The following is a 19,391-nucleotide window of genomic DNA, read 5'->3' as shown; positions in this document are numbered from 1 at the left end:
TCATCAGATTGAATCCCAGCCATGGCGGCCCATTCCAATGGGGGCGAAGTGCAAAAACACCCATGTACTTAGATTTAGGTGCACGTTAAAGAAACCTTAGTAGTCAAATTTAATCCGGATTCCCTCACTATCGTGTGCATCATAATCAGATCGTGGTTTTGGCACATAAAAGCGAATAATTAAAAAATTGACTAAACGTTCGTACATTAGCAATATGGCACGCAAGAGAGACTTGCTGTTGCAAGTCAAAACTGCAAATGGTCATACGTTATTCTTTTTTATTTTCTGAATTATCCAAAGCTCTCTTTTGCATTATATGTGGTTGCACGATATTCATGTTCCAATGAATTATCAAGCAAGAAATCAGCTGCCCTGCACAGCCATTCAACAAACACAATCTCTGTGCAGCAGCAATTACAACATAGTATCTTCCAGCAAAGAAACACATTCTCTTTTGAAACAAAGCTGCAGGGATAGCTAAGACCTATAGCCAAGTTGAGAAAATATTAGTAGCTGTTGGAATTTAGAGGTTGGAAGTTTCCTCCGAGTTGTGCGATATTGAATGATACTAACGATATTGAACAATACTGAGAAGCATTATGCCAACCATTATTCGCAATATCCTTCATTATTTACTTCACATTCAGCATGGTACTCTGTGCTTTTTTTATATTAGACACATAAACTCACTGACCGATTTTTTGGACACCCGCTTTAACAGACATGCCTGATAATTTGGATGCCTTTGGGCCACCACCACATTCTCAATAGAGCCAATGTATAAGGAGGTTTGAAATTTCTGACACTGAACCACTTCATCATCCGATTTTTCTGACCTTTTTACCGTGACCGCAGATCTGAAACAGCATTCACTGAAGTCACCACAGTTGCCATTTTGAATATCTTGCAGCCTTGAACGAGCATTTTTGCACGCCGATCTGTTAGCAGCCATTGTAGTCATTTTGTGCTGTAGTTAGGCCTAACTGCTTTGATGGTAGCTTTCTCTGCCAGGTAAGAGTCCAGAAACCTTAATTTGGCCTGCAAACAGCCAACATATGTGTCTATCCTTGCCACCTGAACTTTCTGATGATTATGGGCATATCTAGGAGCATATGGGCATACCATATATATCCAGCCATAAGGGAAATATACTTCTAGATATCAACTAATTCAATATGGTGTGAGTAATAAAGTGCACATACACATTCAATTTGTCTTTTAAATTTTAAATAACCGTGCACATCTCTTGCAGTGCATGAAATAACAAGAAATATTCTAATTCCTTTAGCAAAACATGCAAGTTGCTGCATTCGCCACCATCCTGCGTAATGAAGCCAAGAATGGTGTTATAGTCAACAATAAATTTTTTGGAAATGCCCAATAATTCAGATGCCTTTGTGACGCACCATGTATGCCACAATTTCAGACGCTGAAACCCTCGACCGTCCAATTTTTTTGGACTTCTTGCCATGACTGCAGGTCCAAAATGGCATTAATTGAAGACACCACCATTGCCATTTTGATTACCTCGTAGCCTTGAATTAGCGCTCTCGCATGCCAATCTGCTGACAGCCATAACCAGCTGTAGCCACCACAAGCATTTGTGTTTAGCCACATGGTGTTTGGTCATATTTTGCTGTCATGCGCCCTGCAAAACTAGGCCTAGCTGCTTCGACATTCGCTACCACACTTCCTGCTGTTAGGTGCCGCATTTTTCTTTGACGAGATTCCCTGCTGTCAGCAATGGTTCCGACTCCTTTTTCATCTTCGTCGATGGCTTTGAAGCATGGCAAGGGTCTAAAAAGCGTAGCATTTTGCCTTTTTCCCAAAATAAGCTCCGCCGCAGTACAGCGGTGTTACGCGGTTAAGTATACGCATGATATTGTGGTGAAGCATACCAAGAGTGGTAAGGGGCCATTGTCACGGGTCGTAGTGTGTTCCTTAATTATACACAAGCGCACCCACGTGTCACAGTACGGGCACTGAGAGCCTAATAAGTGTACTGGCAGGCCCTCAGAGCTATTTCAGACATGGCTGTTGCGATTTGAGTCCTTGAGAGAAGTACAAGGTATGCTTGGATTTTCTGGACTTCCAAATTTGTTTGAGGTTATTGCAGTCCCGAGGGAGTCCGAAAAATTGTACGATGTCTGTATATGATAACAAAACTACTATTCTGAAAGAAAAACAAATACGAAGAATGCAGAAAAAAAACTTTTCTCTCCCATAATTGTGCCCATTTGTTTCACTGGTCCTTGTTCTGACTAAGCATGCACCTGCTCATGAACCAGACTAACCTCACAGAAATAAAAAATAACACCCACAACTAAAAAAACTTGCTGTTCACTGTACTTACCAAGAAAGTGCCAAGCAAGGAAACGCAGAGATACCATTCTCTTGTTAGGAAGTTGAAAGAGAAGCACGGTGTCAATCACTTGGTCAGCAGGTACCTGTTTAGAAATTAAGGAGCAAATGCATATACAAAATGTAAAAAAGCAGCAACAAAACAGCAGTGAAACACTGCACATAAAGGATGTGCATGAACATGAAAAGTCACGAATGCTGTGTGAGTACAAAAGTATCTCTGCACTGTAAGATTCATTACTTACAAGTACATTTGGATAAGTTACTAAGAAGCATTACGCCAACCATTATTTGCAATTTCCTTCATTATTCACTTCACATTCAGCACAGTACACTGTACTTTCCTTTGTTATTAGACACATACAGTCACTGACAGATTTTTTGAATACCGGATTTTACAGACATATTACAGAATTTGGACACCTTTGGGCCACCACTATGTACCCCACAGAGCCAATGTATAAGGAGGTCTGAAATTTCACACACTGAAACACTTCACCGTGCGATTTTTTGGACTTTTTGCTGTGACTGCAGGTCCGAAACAGAATTAACTGAAGCCAGCACATTTGCCATTTTGAATACCTTGCAGCCTCGAATGAGCGTTTTTGCACGCCGATCTGTTGGCAGCCATTGTAGTCGTTTTGCGCTGTAGTTAGGCCTAGCTGCTTTGAAGTTCGCCATGAAGCTTCTGCCTGTTTGGTGCCATGTAGTTCATTTAATGGATTTGTCGCTGTCGGCAATGGTGGTGACTCTACCTTCATCCTTCTCGTCAAAGCGTGGAAAGCGCGGCAAGAGTCTAAAGCATTGCATATTGCCAGTTCCTGGAAGTCAGCATTACCGCGATACAATGATGTTACGCGGTCAACCATATGCAATGTACTGCAACTAAGAATACATGCACACACCCGTAGTGTCCTGTCATAATATGAGCACCGAGATGCCTAATACATGTACTGGCAGGCCTTTAAAGCTATTTTGGATGTGGCTGTGGCAATTTGAGTCCTTCAGGTCAGTTAAAGGCATGCATTCATTTTTTTCGGACTGTCTGATATTTCGTACATTTTCCCTGCTTCTAGGGAGTCTTGATTTTTCGGCAGTGACTGTATACCTGCTTATCCTATCTAAATGGTGCAAACATTTGAACAACGAAGAGGTCAACCCTCACATTTTTAAGGACAAGCACTCTTGGGACTACTGCTTAATGTACTTCACTGCAGAACTAGGGAACAGCAGATATTTTTTCAGTGAGTAGCTCCTGCATTAAGTGACTGTGAAGGCATTGCTGTCAGGTTTTCTTTACTTATCGATAAGTACTAAATATGAATAGTAACGTGTGCACTAACTTTAGGAAGCCAAGAAGAGTCAAAAGAAATAAAGGAAAGGCACTAGATTCATAACATGGCTGCAATAGCATGCTTACAACAAGGTTGATGACTCTAAAGTCATTCTTGAGACCATGGCCAACAAAGATTACTCCTTCATCCACGAGGTAGCGCAGCTTGCGGTAAGTAGCCTTAAGTGTGGTCAGATGTTTGGATGAAATGGTCACATCCAGGTCACCGGGCTGGATTCCCGAAAACTGGGTCAAGTAGTCCACCACCTGGAAACATGTACAGAAATGACGGACATCAAAGTGTGAAGGAATAGGAAAGGTAATTAATAGCTTGCTTTTCTAGTAAATTTGCTATTCTCATATTCTTTTGATATCTCCACTCATAGGTGTTTTGATTGAATTTTGGCTTTTTGCACATAAGCATGATGCTATCACAATCTGTTTTCACAGAGCACACTTACAGCATCAGCATACAAATCAGATCCCAGAAATGTATACTTTAATCAAAAAATGACAATAAGTTATGTAGGAGGACACACTTCAACTTTCTGCTCCACATGGTTACTGCATATTTCTTGCAGTAACCATGTGGAGCAGAAAGTTGAAGCGGAGCAGAAAGCTGAAGTGACAAGAGCAGATTGAACACAATACTTTAAGAGGAACCTTTGATCTTTAAAATTGAGCAAGTCGCATGAGTGTGTTTTGCTTCAATTCTGCCATCATCCTTTTTTTACTCTTCTCCATATTTCTACCCATGCAGTGTAGTGGTTGGAGGTTGTGGCATCTTTCTTTTCAAAGCGAAACCATCTTAGCCTCTTCCTTCGACTTTCTTGCTGAGGCTGCTGGCTGCTGTCCAGCCCAATAGCTCTTGCCGAATGCATTTGTTAAACTGATAGAAATGTCATCATCAGGCCGTTGCCGTCATACACTTGGCAGCCTTGCTAGCTGCAGTTTTTCATGATTGGCCAACACCAGACATGGTGCAATTTAGGGCAGCCCGATGAGCCAGTACCTGACATAGTGAAAACATTGGATATAGGGTGAATTGAGGTTGCCCATGGTACAGGACATAGCGTGAATTAAGCCTGCCAGATTGACTGGTACCGGACATAATGCAAGCAAACACCAGATTTGGTGCGAGTTAAGGTGGCTCGCAGTGGCAGGTGATGCACGTGAGCTCAACACCAACACGCCATCGTCGTGCTTTCATCGCCTTCAAGCCATTGTGATAATTCCTTCAGTGTCATGTCATCGTCACCTTTCCGCCGTTTTCAATCTGTTGCCCTTACTGTGTTGTCATACTGTCATCATGCCACCACATTTTAGCCGTCGCCATACTGGCATTGTAATTTTATCATCATGCCATTGCTGTCAATGCATCATCACAGAGTTGCTGTTGTGGTCGTTCATCATCGTCACTATCATCATGCCTTTTTCGTCACACCATTGGCATCATTCCAACATCAGCATCATGCTGTCATCACATTATCGCTGTCATACCTTTGTCATCATCCCATAGTCTCACGCAGTCTTTGTCACACCATCATTGTCATTTCAGAGTCGTCATCCATCCCATGGTCGGCATGCCAGCATTGCCATTCTATGGATGTCATCTACCGTCTGACCACGGGATAACCACGTTATCCCGTGGTCAGCATGCCATTGTCATTAGTCCACCGTCATTCTCCCATGGTTGTTACGCCATCGTCATCATACAATTATCACTGTCCCATGGTCATAATGCCATCATCATTATACTATTGTCACCAGTCCAGTGTCGTCATCCCACACTTGTCACACCATAGTTGTCATATCACCATCGGTGTACCGCCATTGTCATCCCATGATAGTACCCTGTTGTCATCACACCATTGTCACCATCTCGTGGTGGTCTCGCCATTATCGTCACACCATCGTCACCACCTTGCGGGTGTCATTCAGTCATCGTCACACCAACATAGTCACATCAGTGTCATTATCTCATGGTCAGTGCGCTGTCATCGTCACACTATTGTCATCAAAGTATGATCACCACTGCAGCGTCATCATCCCATGATCATCAATCACACTGTCACAATGGAACCATTGTCATCCTAATTTTTGTCACGCCAGCATCGTTTTCCCATGGTGATTATGCAGTCACAGGGTGTTGACCAAGTTAACATTTTCAAATTCCCTGAGTTTTCCAGGTTTCCCCTGTGTGCCTTGCAAAATTCCCTGAGCAATACAGAACTTCGTTTTATGACACGATGGGCTGACACCATTTTGCCAGATGCTGTCACTCTAGTAGGCATGTTAAAAAAATAAAAAACGACTTAATACAGTTTGAACAGTAAGTAGTAGTGCTTATTTTATTAAAAATAGAGAACTAAAGGGTTAGTAAAATGTGCAGCGAATAAAATATCTTTAAAAAAAATAAAATTGCAAGGCCCATTGCAAATTGAGTTGAACATTTTCATATATGAGTAAAAAGAGATGCATGCAGAAGTAAATATTTTCGGATATGAGTTAATTCTATCGAATGACAGCAAGCTCTTTGGTATTAGGCCTGAACTTTGTCACAAATGAGATTCTCTCAGCAGCTGGAAAGTCAACCTCAGCTGCCCTGACATACTCTCAGCCCATGCACAATGACTCAGTGTTGCATTTCACTGCTTTAAAGAATTTATTTTGGTTTGGATGAGGGTCACCGGCATCTCGGCGTCCACCAACAGTTTACTTCTTGAGCTGAAGCTCCTTCAAACAAGAGGCGGCACAGTTCCTTTCCCTGTCATTCCTCAATGAGACGGTCCTTTCTGTTTTCGCCCTCATTCCGACTAGCGTTCGCGGCCACGGACCATTTCAAGCATCCTCTTGGTCAGTTGTACAGTCAACGTCCGATTTTTCTGACTCCTAGGGGCCGCGAAAACGTCCGAAAAATCGGGCAGTACGAAAAAATTAATGCGTGTCTTCTACTGCCCTCAAGAGCTCAAACCGCCACAGGCACGTCCGAAAAAGCTCTGAAGGCCTGCCAGTACACTGATTAGGCATATTTGTGCTCGTACTGTGACAGGAGACGGCGGGTGCACGCATGTATAATTAAGAGATACGTACCGTGTCCCGTGACAATTGCCCCTTCCCACGCTTGTTAAGCTTCACCGCAATGCTTCAGTATGCGGTGAAGGGAAACATTGCCGCGTAACATTGTTGTGACGAGGCAAAGCTGCCTTTCGGAAACAGACATTATGCAACGCGCCGTGCTTTCTAAGCTTCGAAGCCGATCGCGAGGATTACAGAGGTGGAGTCGGTGCCATTGCTGACAGCGGCGAATTCTTTCAATGAAAAACACGGCACCGAACGGCAAGAACCTTAATAGCGACTGTCAAAGCAGCTAGGCCTCGCGTTGCCGCGGTGGCAAGCGGATATGGGTGCGAGAGCGCAGGCTCGAGGCGGCGAGATAATCAAAACGGCGGTGTTGGCTTTGACTATTGCCGTTTCGAACTTGCGGTCGCAGCAGAAAGTCCGGAAAATCCGACGGTGAGGGGTTCTTGCGTCCTAAATTTCAGACGTTCTTATACATTGACTATATGGGGTACGTGGTGGTACCGCGAAGCCGTCCGCATTATCGGGCATGTCCCGAAAATCGGGCGTCCCGAAAATGAGTCATTGACTGTGCACTGGCAACTCCTCCAGCTGGCGACATGTCGTCAAAGACAATTCGTTACGATTCTTCTCTTTTACTCGAGACAGCATCAGGGCGACTTTCGCTCCTTTTCAATAAAATGACAGCTAATTTTCCCTAGAAGCACAAATTCCCTGAGTTTTCCCAGAGTATTTCGAGACCATTCAATATCCCTGATAATTGCAGGTTTTCCCGGTTGGTAGACACCCTGAGTCATCATCATGCCATTGTGATCATTCTATCAAGGTCATTTTGTTGTGGTGGTTCCAGTGTTGTCATGCTGTCATTGTCATTTTGTAGTCATCAAGTCGTCATCATACAGTTTGTGATGCCACACAGTCATTCTATTGTCATCTTTTCTTTGTCATCATATGTGTTGTGTGCATGATCGAGCAAAAGTTTACGTTGAGCAAGGCAGTTTCCAGTGGAAATGTCCATCTGGGTTTCTAATTGCAAATAGTTGCTAAGCCGCAACAACATTCTTCACAAACACCAATGAAAGCTTCACTTAAACCGACTGTCACAGAGCTTGGTATCCGCAGTTTTTTTTTTAGAGAGCGGCTCTTAGGCATCCGTTCCTGGGTTGAGCATTGTTGTCCCTTGGTGTATCTGCACAAATGAGCTCGTGCCACTTTTTGTACATTTAGTCGTCATCTTCTTCCACAGTTAGCTCGTTCACACCCACTCGTGCCACTGCTTGCACGTTCGTTGTCGTCTTCTTCCAGAGCTGGTTCCGATGCTGTTCATGATGCTAGCATTCCCATACTGTCATATCCTCTGCGAACGCACTGACGGCACTGACCCAGTGTTAGTCAGTGTGGTGATTTCGATCTGAAGTTCTTTGCCTCAACATATCGCGAAATGTAAACATCTATACAGCTGCGCTCAAATTTCACATTAGGGAGTATTGTAATCGTTGAGCATTTTCTTTGTAGTTTTGCTCAGTGGTAAAAAAAGGTTTAACGCTCCAGTTCAGTCCTGGTTTGTGCAAAAGCATCTTTTTTTTTCATTTCTGGTTCAAGACACCCTAGGTGATGATGTGCATCTGGTAATGGTAAATGGTACCACTGTGCCAGTACTTGGTACCTTTTCTAAATTTTATATATTATTTATAGCTTAGCATTATATTATAAGATGCAAGATTCCATAGTCTTGTCTTATTGCATTCTCTGATGTCATCATTACCCATGCACAATAAACAAGCAATAATTTTTTTTTATGTGTAAAAGAAAGTTCATAATATTCATATTCGATTTGACATACAACCTTTAGCACTCCCCTCCCCTAGCTACAACTAGTTTGCAAACAGAGGCTAAGAGTGCCTGTCTACTGCAGTTTTTGCTCAACACGTGTTTGTTTCACAGCAACGATGATAAGGCTGCATGTAAGTGCATTACAGCGCTACTGCAGAAGGCGAGCGAAGGACAGCTTACCTGTTCTTGTGTTGCAATGTAGTCATCAATAAATGGAATCCCTTCAAGAGGCCCTTGCCTGGAAAATGTGACAAGCAAATGTGAGAAAGCTGCAATTAGGATGAAAACTAACAAGACAACTTTGCATTTGGGTGCTTATTTCTTTGTGTTTGCTTTAAGTCTTAAGGTCTGTGTTTGCTTAATGCTGTGTCTGCTTGCTGTCATTAAGAATCTATATGATTCTATATGAAACTTAGTTTCATGTCATAGCCAAAGCAAGCTAGAAACTTCTGCCTTCGAGTTCTATAATGCGGTTAGCAAGAAAGGCAATGAAAAACCATTATCTATATGTGCAACGACTGATTACTAAAAAACCAAAACAATTATTACAATGACTGTGGTAATTTGTGAGAACAAGTGATTACAGTTTAGCTTCTATACAAACTTCAATATAATGAAATTCTCACTATAACGAAGTATATAGTATATAACTTTTTATACCTTCTTGTCCATAGAACACCATGTATTTAGAACCTCAATATTATGAAGTGTGTTTATAGTACACGATTTCAAAATAATGAAATTTCAATGCCATCGTGAAGGAATACTGAGACAATAAATGGAAAGTTTTGCGGATGCAGATGTTCAAATGATTTAATTGCATGCAGCTGCTTGCAAATGCATCTCTTAATTTGTGCGCCGCGTGACTGAGAGCTACCACCAAAGTGGAGCAGCGTCATCTTTCATACAAAGTCCAAGTGTGATAAGATTCTGTCACATTCCACGCAATAGTGGTGCAATTGAAAGGTGTGAGTGAAATATGTGCTAGTGAAAGCTTGCAAGGGTAAGCCAAGAAGAAGGGTGATTTGATGAACACCGTATTCCTGCATGACCAAGGGGAAAGGGGGGAGTGGAGCAAGCTAGGATAAAGTGTGCTCGAAGGGGGAGGGGGCGAGCATATTGGCGCACCATCTCCTTTTCTATTGCAACCGTGGCTGCATGTGGCTGTCAGCGTGGCTGAGCGCATACACAGTTTGCGTGCACTGTTTTAGAAGTAATCTGAGACATTGCAAAGCAAAAATGTGGCGACAAGAGCGCTGTTTTCCTGCACATTTAGTACTGGAGGTTGTGTAATCTTGAGTTTCGGAGAAGCGTTGAAACAAAAGGCAGACGAAGCATTCGCTTCCTGCTGTCGGCGCTTTTTATGATGGTGGCGTCCCACTGCGAGCAACACTATCAGGGTGTCTACCAAGTTGACATTTCCAAATTCCCTGAGTTTTCCAGGTTTTCCCTGAATGCCTTTGAGAAATTCCCTCAGTGATGTAGAACTATGTTTTATGGCAAGACGGGCTGGAACCATATCACCCGATGCTGTCACTCTTTAGTAAGCATATGAAAAATTTTTTTAAAAGAACCCACTTAATCCAATTTGAATACTAAGGAGTGGTGTTTATGTTATTCAAAAAAAGAATAAAAGGGAGGGGTTAGTAAAATGCACAGCAAATAAAATGTCTTCGAAAGAAATTGCAAATAGAGTCAGACATTCTCAAATACAAATAAAAAGGAGATGCACACAGAAGCAAATATTTTCGAATATTAGCTATTTATACCAACTGATAGCAAGCTCAGCGGTATGAGGCCCGAATTTTGTCACAATTGAGAGTCTCTCTCAACAGCTCGTAAGTCAACCTCAACTGTCCTGACATACTCTCAGCCCGCGCACGACGCCTCAGTGTTGTGTTTCATTGAGTTAAAGAGTTTATTTTCGTTTGTATGAGGGACACCTGCATCTCGGCATCAGCCAAGAGTGTTTTTTGAGCTCAGGCTCCTTCAAAGAAGCACTCGCATACTTCATTCCCCGTTCATTCCTCGATGCGTCGGTCCTTTCTGTTCTCGTTCTCCTTTTGTCGCGCGTTCGCACTACGGACCATTTGAAGCATACTCTTGGTCAGTTTACAGTCAACGTCCAATTTTACGGACCCCCTAGGGGCCGCGAATACTTCCGAAAAATCAGCCAGTCCGAAAAAATAAATGAATGTCTTTTACTGCTCTTAAGGGCTCAAATCGACACAGACACATCTGGAAAAGCTCTGAATGCCTGTCAGTACACTTATTAGGCATAGCAGTGCTCCTACTGTGACAGGAGAGGGCGGGTGCACCCGTGTAAAATTAAGGAATACATACTGTGTCCCGTGACAATTGCCCCTTTCTACGCTTGTTAAGCTTCACCGCAATACTTTTGCTAATGCTTCACCGCGTCACACAACTGTACTGAGGCAAAACTAACTTTCAGGAACCAGCATTATGGAAGGCGCCGTGCTTTCCGAGCTTCGAAGCCAAAATTATTGCTGACAGCGGAGAAATGAAGAAACACGGCACCAAACGGCAAGAAGCTTAATAGCGAACGACGAATCAGCTAGGCGTAGCGTTGCCGCAGTGGTGGCTACGGCTTCCAGCGGATCTGCGTGCGATAGCGCCGGTTCGAGGCGGCGAGGTAATCAAAATGGCAGCGGTGGTGGCTTTGATTAATGCCGTTTCCGACCTGCGGTCACGCAGAACGTCCGGAAAATCGGACGGCAAAGAGTTCTTAGGTCCGAAATTTTAGACGTTCTGATACATTGACTCTAGGGTACGTGGTGGTGCCGCGAAGCCGTCCAAATTATCGGGAATCCGGAAAGTCGGTCGTTGACTCTACACTGGCAACTCCTCCAGCCGACGGCAGGGCGTCAAAGACGATTCGTTACGATTCCTGTCTGTTACTCGAGCCAGCATTACCGCGACTTTCGACCCTTTCAATAAAATTAAAGCTAATTTTCCCTGATAGAGGCAAAAAATCCCTGAGTTTTCCCTGAGTTTTTCCAGACTACTAAAAATCCCTGAGAATTCCCGGTTGGTAGACACCCTGACTATAATCCGCAGAAGCAGAGTGGGTGTATAAGCGTTACTGGCTTCGCTTTGTATCGCCAATCTGAAGATATCGTCATGGCATGAAACCGTATCTTTCATCACCGACTCTAAAACTCAACAAAATATTTTTCTTTTTTTTTTCTCATTCAAGTTTGCTTTTTCAGATAGCCCAATAATTCGGAAAATTTTGTGGCCCCTTCCGTGTAATAAATATTTGTTGCTGACTGTATTTATTTGCATAAAAGGCCAAATTTCAATGTAACGAAATTTCGACATAAGGAAATTGCCGAGTTTACTATCCTTGTGTTATCAAGTTTTAACTGCAGTAGGTGACTACATTAATGTGATAATAAAGCATCATGGGCTATGGGTACATTAAATGTAGATCATATAAGTTATTTATGTGCACATCATGTGACAAAGAATGGGATTCTTTTGGCATACAGCACTTTTTATATCAAACCATCACCTTTCAGGCATAATGTTTGTGTACAAAGCAATCAGAAAATGGATTGAACCCCTTACCCTCGAAGGCAGGAGATCCTGGCAACGGACATGTGGGAAGGACGAATGGTAGATCGTGTGCCATCACTCCGTATCTCTGCCTCTTCCTGAAAACGTCATCATAAAGGGACATCAAGGCCAACTTAAAGGGGCCCTGAACCACTCTTTACCAAAGTGCAGAAATGCATTTGAAGGTAAAATATTCTATTTCAGAAACACTTTGTTGTAAAAAGTAATCCAATGTGTTCAGCAGAAGTGGAGTTATTGGCAATCAAACACCCCCTTCGCGGTGCTTCCATTCCTTCTTCAATGCCTCGCACTGCGAAGTCTACGGCGGAGTGGGGCATGCCCACAGCACTCCGCCTACTGAAAGTCACTGTGGCGTGCAGTTCGAATTTGATTTTGGATGTTAACGTTGTAAGAGTTGGGGTGGGGCATGTGAAAAGCGGCAGCTGGCCCATGCCGTTGTCCGACTCATCCACACTAAGGACGTTGAAGGGAGGAACTTGTTCTTATCGAGAACGAGGAATAGGGGAGTTTATTTACAATATCTACGCGAAGGGTGGGGAACGTTACATTTAATCAGTCTAGCATGACCGAAAATGAAGCACACTGAAGAGCCAAAAATGGCTCCTTAAACACCCTCTGTTCTCCTTAGATCTGTAGGCCAGGGACAACTAATGTCCAGCATTCATCCAATCGGAGCATCCAAAGTTGTCGAAGCATTCGCCTTTGAGGGCGAGGGTTCACACACTCACTCTTAGGCCAGGGACAACTGCTGTCCAACACTCATCCAATCAAAGCATCCAAAGTTGTCGAAGCATCCGCCTTTGAGGGCGAGGGTTCACACACTCACTCCTGCAATTTTGTTTCGCTGAACACACCGAAAAGAGACGGTCTCGTAGACAGGGGTTGTCCCGCTTGACTAAAGCTGGTATGTCTTGATTCCTGAGCTGACTCCACAGTTAGCGGCCATGTCTGTCAAATAACCGTTACGATTACTGGAGTTCGTGGGGGAATGCCATAGAGCACCCTTTTCCAGGAGTTTGCTTGCTCCAATTGGTCCGTGAAGGCGACAGCAAAACAGTTAACAATACTTGGCCCGCCAAACGTGTCTAGCCTTATTGGTGCCGTAGGGCTGTCTGAAGGGGGCGCATTGTTGGCTTCACGAAGCGATTCGAAGTAACATGAAGCAACAACATAGGCATCACAACTTCTTATTTTGGCACCTACGACGTGCCAAACATAAGCCAGACACAGTTGTCCTCAGCATCTACACTACGTAGCAAACCGCAGCTACATGGAACTGTAGTGCGGATGCGCAGCGGTTGCATTGTGCACGACAGGGCTTGAGTGTGTGCTTGTGCTTATATGCTCGTCTGACTTTGCTACGTGGTGCAGACTGGCTTTGTCCTTCAACAGCTTGACAGACGGACAGTAGACACCTCCAACTTGTGTATTTTGAAATGCTGTCAAGGCATCTGCCAAGTGACTGGCCTTAAGTTTCATGGGGTTCGAGGCTAGTTGAGCGTTCAAAACTATTCAAAACTAGCCAAAATTAGCTAGACCCAATAGCTATGACACAGATAAGCAGGGTGGCCTAAGCGTAACTGCTACATAGGTGGCCGCAGCCAAGCATGAGCAGACAATAATCGGCTTCTTCCTGAAGCATGTAATTATTATTAAAATTCAAAAGCATATTTTTGCTTACTTCAGCCTGTTCATTAAACTTCATCACTCAATATACACAGTAACAGTAGGAAGCAGTGCACTGATGTAAACACACTTGTTGATTGACGCAAGCTGTTGGCCAATAGCAGCCGCATATGGGAATCCACTACATTATGAAATAAAGTGTCCAGAAAAACATAAGGACCAGGCTTCTGTTGAAAAGAGAGTGCTTAAGAGAAAGGTGACTTCGAGCTCTGCTTGTGAGCTCCACGTGCCGCACAGGACTGAAGAACTTGGCTGAGTTGTTCACAGCAGCATATGCTATCCACAGACTATGTCTTTTCACCAAGCCCGTGGAGTGGTTCAGGTACCCTTTAAGACAAGCGAAGTTAATGCCAACTTGAGATAGTGCTTTTAGATGTCATTTTTTTTATTGCCTAGCAAAGATGTTAACCTTGTTCGTCTTCTGCACCATACCAATATTTGGCAGACTTTTCAAACTAACAGGGTTGAGGCTGCGCTGCAGGCACTCTAATGACTAACCCTTTCCATGGCAAGGATGAGTTTCACCTGTCCAGGAATATCCATTTGACTACTCAGTGCCAGGGACGAGTGGCAGTCATCTTATCATACTGATGTGAATGCTGCGCTACTGGATGGTGTCAGCTTCCCAGAAAACTGATTTTTGTGGGTGTGGTTGGCAAAAACACAGCAGAAGTCTGGCTCTCCTGGGTTTTAAAAATAGCAGCGTGGAGCTAGACGGCTGGAGCGATGACTGCTGCTGTTTTCAATGCAGAAATCGTGGTGTTTTAGAACGTAGCTCTTAGGCGCTCGTTCCTGTGACGAGCATCGGTGTTGTCCCTCATAATCGAGCGAACAAGCACAGCGAAAGAGGAAAGCGAATGCAGAGAGCAGCGGGGGATGAAAGACACAAGGAAAAAAGCAGAGGAAGAGGTGCAGCGAAACCATGAGGCAGAAAGCGGAGGAGGAGGGCATGGCGAAAGGTGGGAGGAAAAGCGTAGTGCGGCGATGGTGGCGGCAATGTGGCGCCAGAGTAGCGCGCATCATCTGGGAGGTCTGTTGGAGGCGGTTGCTGTAAATCATGCCAAAGTGTCACCCATTCACTGGCTCTCACGATCTCCAGATTAGTGAGGCAGTGTCGCCACACTTCGTTCCATTTGCAACATGCTGCACGAGGCAGATTTTCTTCGCCAGTCAATATATCGCGAAATGAAAACACGTACAGAGCTGCACTAAAATTTTGCACTGGAAACATTGTTTTGACGGTGAATTTTTTCTTTGTTTCTTCACTTCAAGCAAACAGTTATACATGGAACTCTCTAGGGAGTCCAGTTCAAAGCTTCAACTTGGCACTGACTATTACGAAAAAAAGTGAGCCTTTGGTGACCTCTTGCGTGGAAGCGGCTTGACGAAAACGCTTTGCCACCAGCACTTTTCGGTTTCCTTTCCTTGCAATGCCAGGAATGGTGCATTACATGGAGGACAACATAAGTACACTTTACTTCTGCTCCAAGGAATGTCAACCTTTATATAGACTGTTTCTGACACCATGTCTACCTGCAGTTCTACAACACAAAAAAAAATCCAGTAATGGACATCAGGAAAAGGAAATGAACTGCTGATATTGCAATAACAAAAGCTGTTTGCCAAAAACCAGTCATTAAATAATTTGAGAAATTTTGGTGGATTTCTATAGAAAAAGTAGGCACGGAGAGGGTTAGAGTGATCAACTTGCTCAAGCCACAAGCATGACATTAGGAAGATGTTTGCGAAAGAAAAGTGAGAGAGAGAAAAGGATGCATAGAAAGGTAGGTAGGTTAACCAGAGGTAGTTCTGGCTGGCTGCCCTCAATTCTAAATTTTATTGTTACCCCATCTGTCAGTGAGCACTGCTCATGAATCCTTCTACAAAAGCCACATTGCTTCAAGATTTAACTGGATAAAATCCTGGCATCCGTTGTGCGAAAGAAGATGTACAGAGCTTATTATGGACAGCTACAGCACACAAGTACGGTATGCTGCCAAGCATGATTCAGCATGTGGTATGCTTGTACACATGCGCAACAGTATAATTTTCTTTTGTGAGATCAGTATGTTCCTGCTCTGCCAGCAAGAACATAATCCAACAATGGGAGTTCTCATGCATATTTGCACTTCTGCATCATCGCAGGCATCACCAACAACCTGTCAGCTAATGACAGACGTGAGATGCCAACAGCCACTATATATGATGACCACTCGAGAAACCCCTTTTGACTAACGTGGGCACTTGCTTGGTGGGGCAATCGCCTGTGAATAGCGAGTGCCCCACCAGGGCCAGGGATAGCCTGTCAGTGTACATCAGTTGCATGACAGTTTGTTGATAAGCCATATCACTAACCTTATGCATTCTTGTGCATTCTTTGTGTTTCGCACAATGCAAACTTTATTGCATCTTTTTCCATTTTGTGCCCAATATTCCAAATTTTATTTTTACCACTTCTGTCAGTGAGCACTGCTCATGAACCCTTCTACAAAAACCGCATTGCTTCAAGATTTAACTGGATAAAATCCTGGCATCCATTGTGAATTTCGAAGTTTCAAAGGTCGTGAGCAGGCTAGCTGGTGTTCCATGACAAGTTTCGGCACATTGCAGCAGCACATTTAGCTTTCCAGTGCCAGGCTTCTTACAAACTCAGTGCTACTGGGGATAATGAAAGACAGAAAACAGTCCTGTTGGAACAGCGTGACCAGACCTGTAAAAGTGAGACATGTCCTGTATAAATTGAGACCTCTAGTAATTTATCTGTGATAGATGTTTAACCAGCTGTGAACACTAACTTCGTAAACGTTTATCGGCCACTTCCACACCTAAAGCACATGGTTTCATCTGAGTAGTTACATTGAGCTCACAGCTCACATAGCCTCTATACTGTAAAGAATGCTATCACTTTGTTTACAATTTCTATACTTAATAAAGCTGACGGCGATTTGCCATAGCAGCACCTGTAAACACTTTACTTTAACTCCAAAACTGGACGTGGCACGTAAAACTCACCTGGTTGAGTGTGACAAACTCTGCATCCATGGCAACAATGTCTCCTTGTTTCAGAATCTCACTCGGTGAAAGCGGAGTGAAAGTGACATGACGCCGTCCACCATTTGCTGCTAAAGAAATGTCTTGCTGGAACACGTCTGCTGACAGAGGGGCCTTCACTGCAAACATTTCAGGGCAATGAGAGAAATTACTCTACTGTCTTCTTGTCCACCTTTACGCTATCCTACAAGAAGAGCTAGCATGCAGAACACCTGCAACTTGTTTACAGAAATTTGTGTACTGGTGCACTTAAAGCTGAAATTGCATACGTAGGCCCGACTGGTCTATACAGTTTGTTAGCCCTGCTTTCACCATGCCAGCTGTTGGAAGCACAAGAAACCATCCAACCCACCGATGCCAACTGGGAGCAAGTTAATGATTGCTGGTTTTAGCCTTGTGTCTTCAAGCTCACTCTGACATTTGTCATAGTCAAGTTAAGAGCCTGCCATCACAGCAAATGTGCCCCGATTGAGCTTTAAATACATACTGAGACTTTATATGCAGACGTGGCAAGCCGCCACATCTGAAATGTTGCTTTACTTAAAATTCCAGCTCTGCTCCGGAATGGCAGTGCCATATCATAGCTGAGGAGGCCACTGGTTTTCGATAATGTTCCTCAACAACTGCTGAGCCGAAATTGCATAGCCATGCACTCTCAAAATCTACTTGAAGCCACTACAGTAGAGACAGGTTTCTCAAGGACATTATCATCAATGTAATTGCTGACAAGCATTATGAAAATATTCTGCCTAATTTGATTGTCAGGAGGCACAGTCCAACACCACGTGGAGTTGAGAAGACATTCAAGTTAAGGTCTGTTTGCGAACACATTAGAGCTTTGAGAAAATGAATATGAATATAATGAAGTGAATACGACATTTGGTTTTCTGTGCTTTACTTCAGTGAGTATACTACTGCTAAATGAAACATAAAATTCAAGGCCCGAGACAATATTGTTTATAATGAAAGAAATCTTTGGTTGCTTGCAGCTCAAAAGATGTACTGTGGTAGAAAAATGTCCAAAAGTGCTCAACAAGTCACATTCAAGTGGCACATTCTAGACATGTACACATGCGTTTTGGCCAGCAGCTGGCCCTGGCTGCCCGCAGCTCACAAACTATGAGTCAATCTCGTGTGATCACACTGGGTACGTGTCCTGCAATGACCACTTTCGATGACAGTGTCACCTCGACGATAGTATCACCATCAGGTGCATGCTGATTGGCCGGTTGACCAATATAAGATGACGCAGTGCCCAACCAGCTGATCAGCGCATGCCTGATGGCCAAGGCGCAACCAAGGCGATAGTATTAAAATTATGGGGTTTTACGTGCCAAAACAACGATCTGATTATGAGGCATGCCATAGTGTGGGACTCTGGAAACCTGGACCACCCGGGGTTTTTAATGTGAACCTAAATCTAAGTACACAGGTGTTTTCACATTTTGCCCCCATCGAAATGTCACCGCCATGGCTAAGATTCGCTCCCACAAGCTCAAGCTTAGCAGCCCAACGCCATAGTCACTAAGCAACCACGGCGGGTTTCGATAGTATCGCCGATGTGTATCGTTGCAGAATACGTTTCCTGATCGCACAACTGCATATTGATGACAGTGTGAAGCACGTGTTTGTAATTTAGCATAGTTGGGCCAACGATGGACCATAAAAATTGATAGAAGACCTTTAACTGCCCCGTGTCAGAGGCATCATGATAGTATTTTCTTTTTCTTGCATAAACCTGTGTTTTTTTCCTTCCTGCGCTGATGTCAGTGCATGCTTACATGAAATATTGGGTATAATGAATGTATTTTCATGTTACATATAACCTCACTTTAATGAATGTTGACTATACTAGGGTATGTCACTGACACTTGCTTTCTTGATTCACACTTGGGTTTTCTGACAATGTATGAGCACCTAAAGCAAACTACGGTAACCTGAAATGCCATATTGAGAATGAGGAGTGTCACAGGTGAGCCTAAGAAAGAACAGCAGAAGTTGCGCACCTGTTGCTGGCTGCTTGTTCGAAATGTCGGCAAGTGTGTAGTGCAGGACACAGGGTAGCTTCCAGTCCAAAGGAAGCCACACCGCTTCTTCCTAGGGAAAGTGCAATGACAAAGGTGCTGAAAAAACCGTGGTGCTATGCTTTGCCTGAATGACTGTGATAAATGCAATCTGCACTGCGCTTTTCGCTAGCCAGAGAGCTAAGATGTAACCTATTCGGGAATGCAAGCCATGAATAGTAACCGTGTGCAATAAGGCCTAGTCAAAAAGACCAGATGAATTTGGACCAGCAAGTGAATAAGCACCTCAAAGCAAGCCTAGGTAAGGACCAAAGCCCATTTAAAACTATCACAAACCAAGTGAAATGTTTTATCCAAGGAAGCTATTTAAAAAGATGGCTCACTTAAATTAAATATACTCTTTATAAATCGCATAATTATAT

General features: G+C 43.6%; 1 protein-coding gene across 3 annotated transcripts in view; it reads right to left on the bottom strand.

Moving 5' to 3' along the window:
• Window positions 1-19,391, bottom strand: part of PAN2 (PAN2-PAN3 deadenylation complex catalytic subunit PAN2) — a 92,171-nt gene that overhangs the window by 10,006 nt on the left and 62,774 nt on the right. For 2 of the 3 annotated variants that reach the window (XM_050187359.2, XM_055076092.1), the window contains exons 21-26: window positions 18,952-19,042; window positions 16,907-17,064; window positions 12,200-12,285; window positions 8,789-8,846; window positions 3,782-3,961; window positions 2,354-2,447 (exon numbers count right to left, since the gene is read on the bottom strand). In XM_050187359.2, coding sequence (XP_050043316.2) covers window positions 2,354-2,447; window positions 3,782-3,961; window positions 8,789-8,846; window positions 12,200-12,285; window positions 16,907-17,064; window positions 18,952-19,042 — 667 coding nt within the window. Of the gene's footprint in view, window positions 1-2,353; window positions 2,448-3,781; window positions 3,962-8,788; window positions 8,847-12,199; window positions 12,286-16,294; window positions 16,605-16,906; window positions 17,065-18,951; window positions 19,043-19,391 lie in introns of those variants that run through there. The other variant, XM_055076093.2, reaches the window with a different exon arrangement.

This window comes from Dermacentor andersoni, chromosome 2, assembly GCF_023375885.2.
Source record: "Dermacentor andersoni chromosome 2, qqDerAnde1_hic_scaffold, whole genome shotgun sequence".
Lineage (NCBI taxonomy): Eukaryota > Metazoa > Arthropoda > Arachnida > Ixodida > Ixodidae > Dermacentor > Dermacentor andersoni.
The sequence above is the reverse complement of the archived record's forward strand: the minus strand, read 5'-3'. Positions and strand labels throughout refer to the sequence as shown.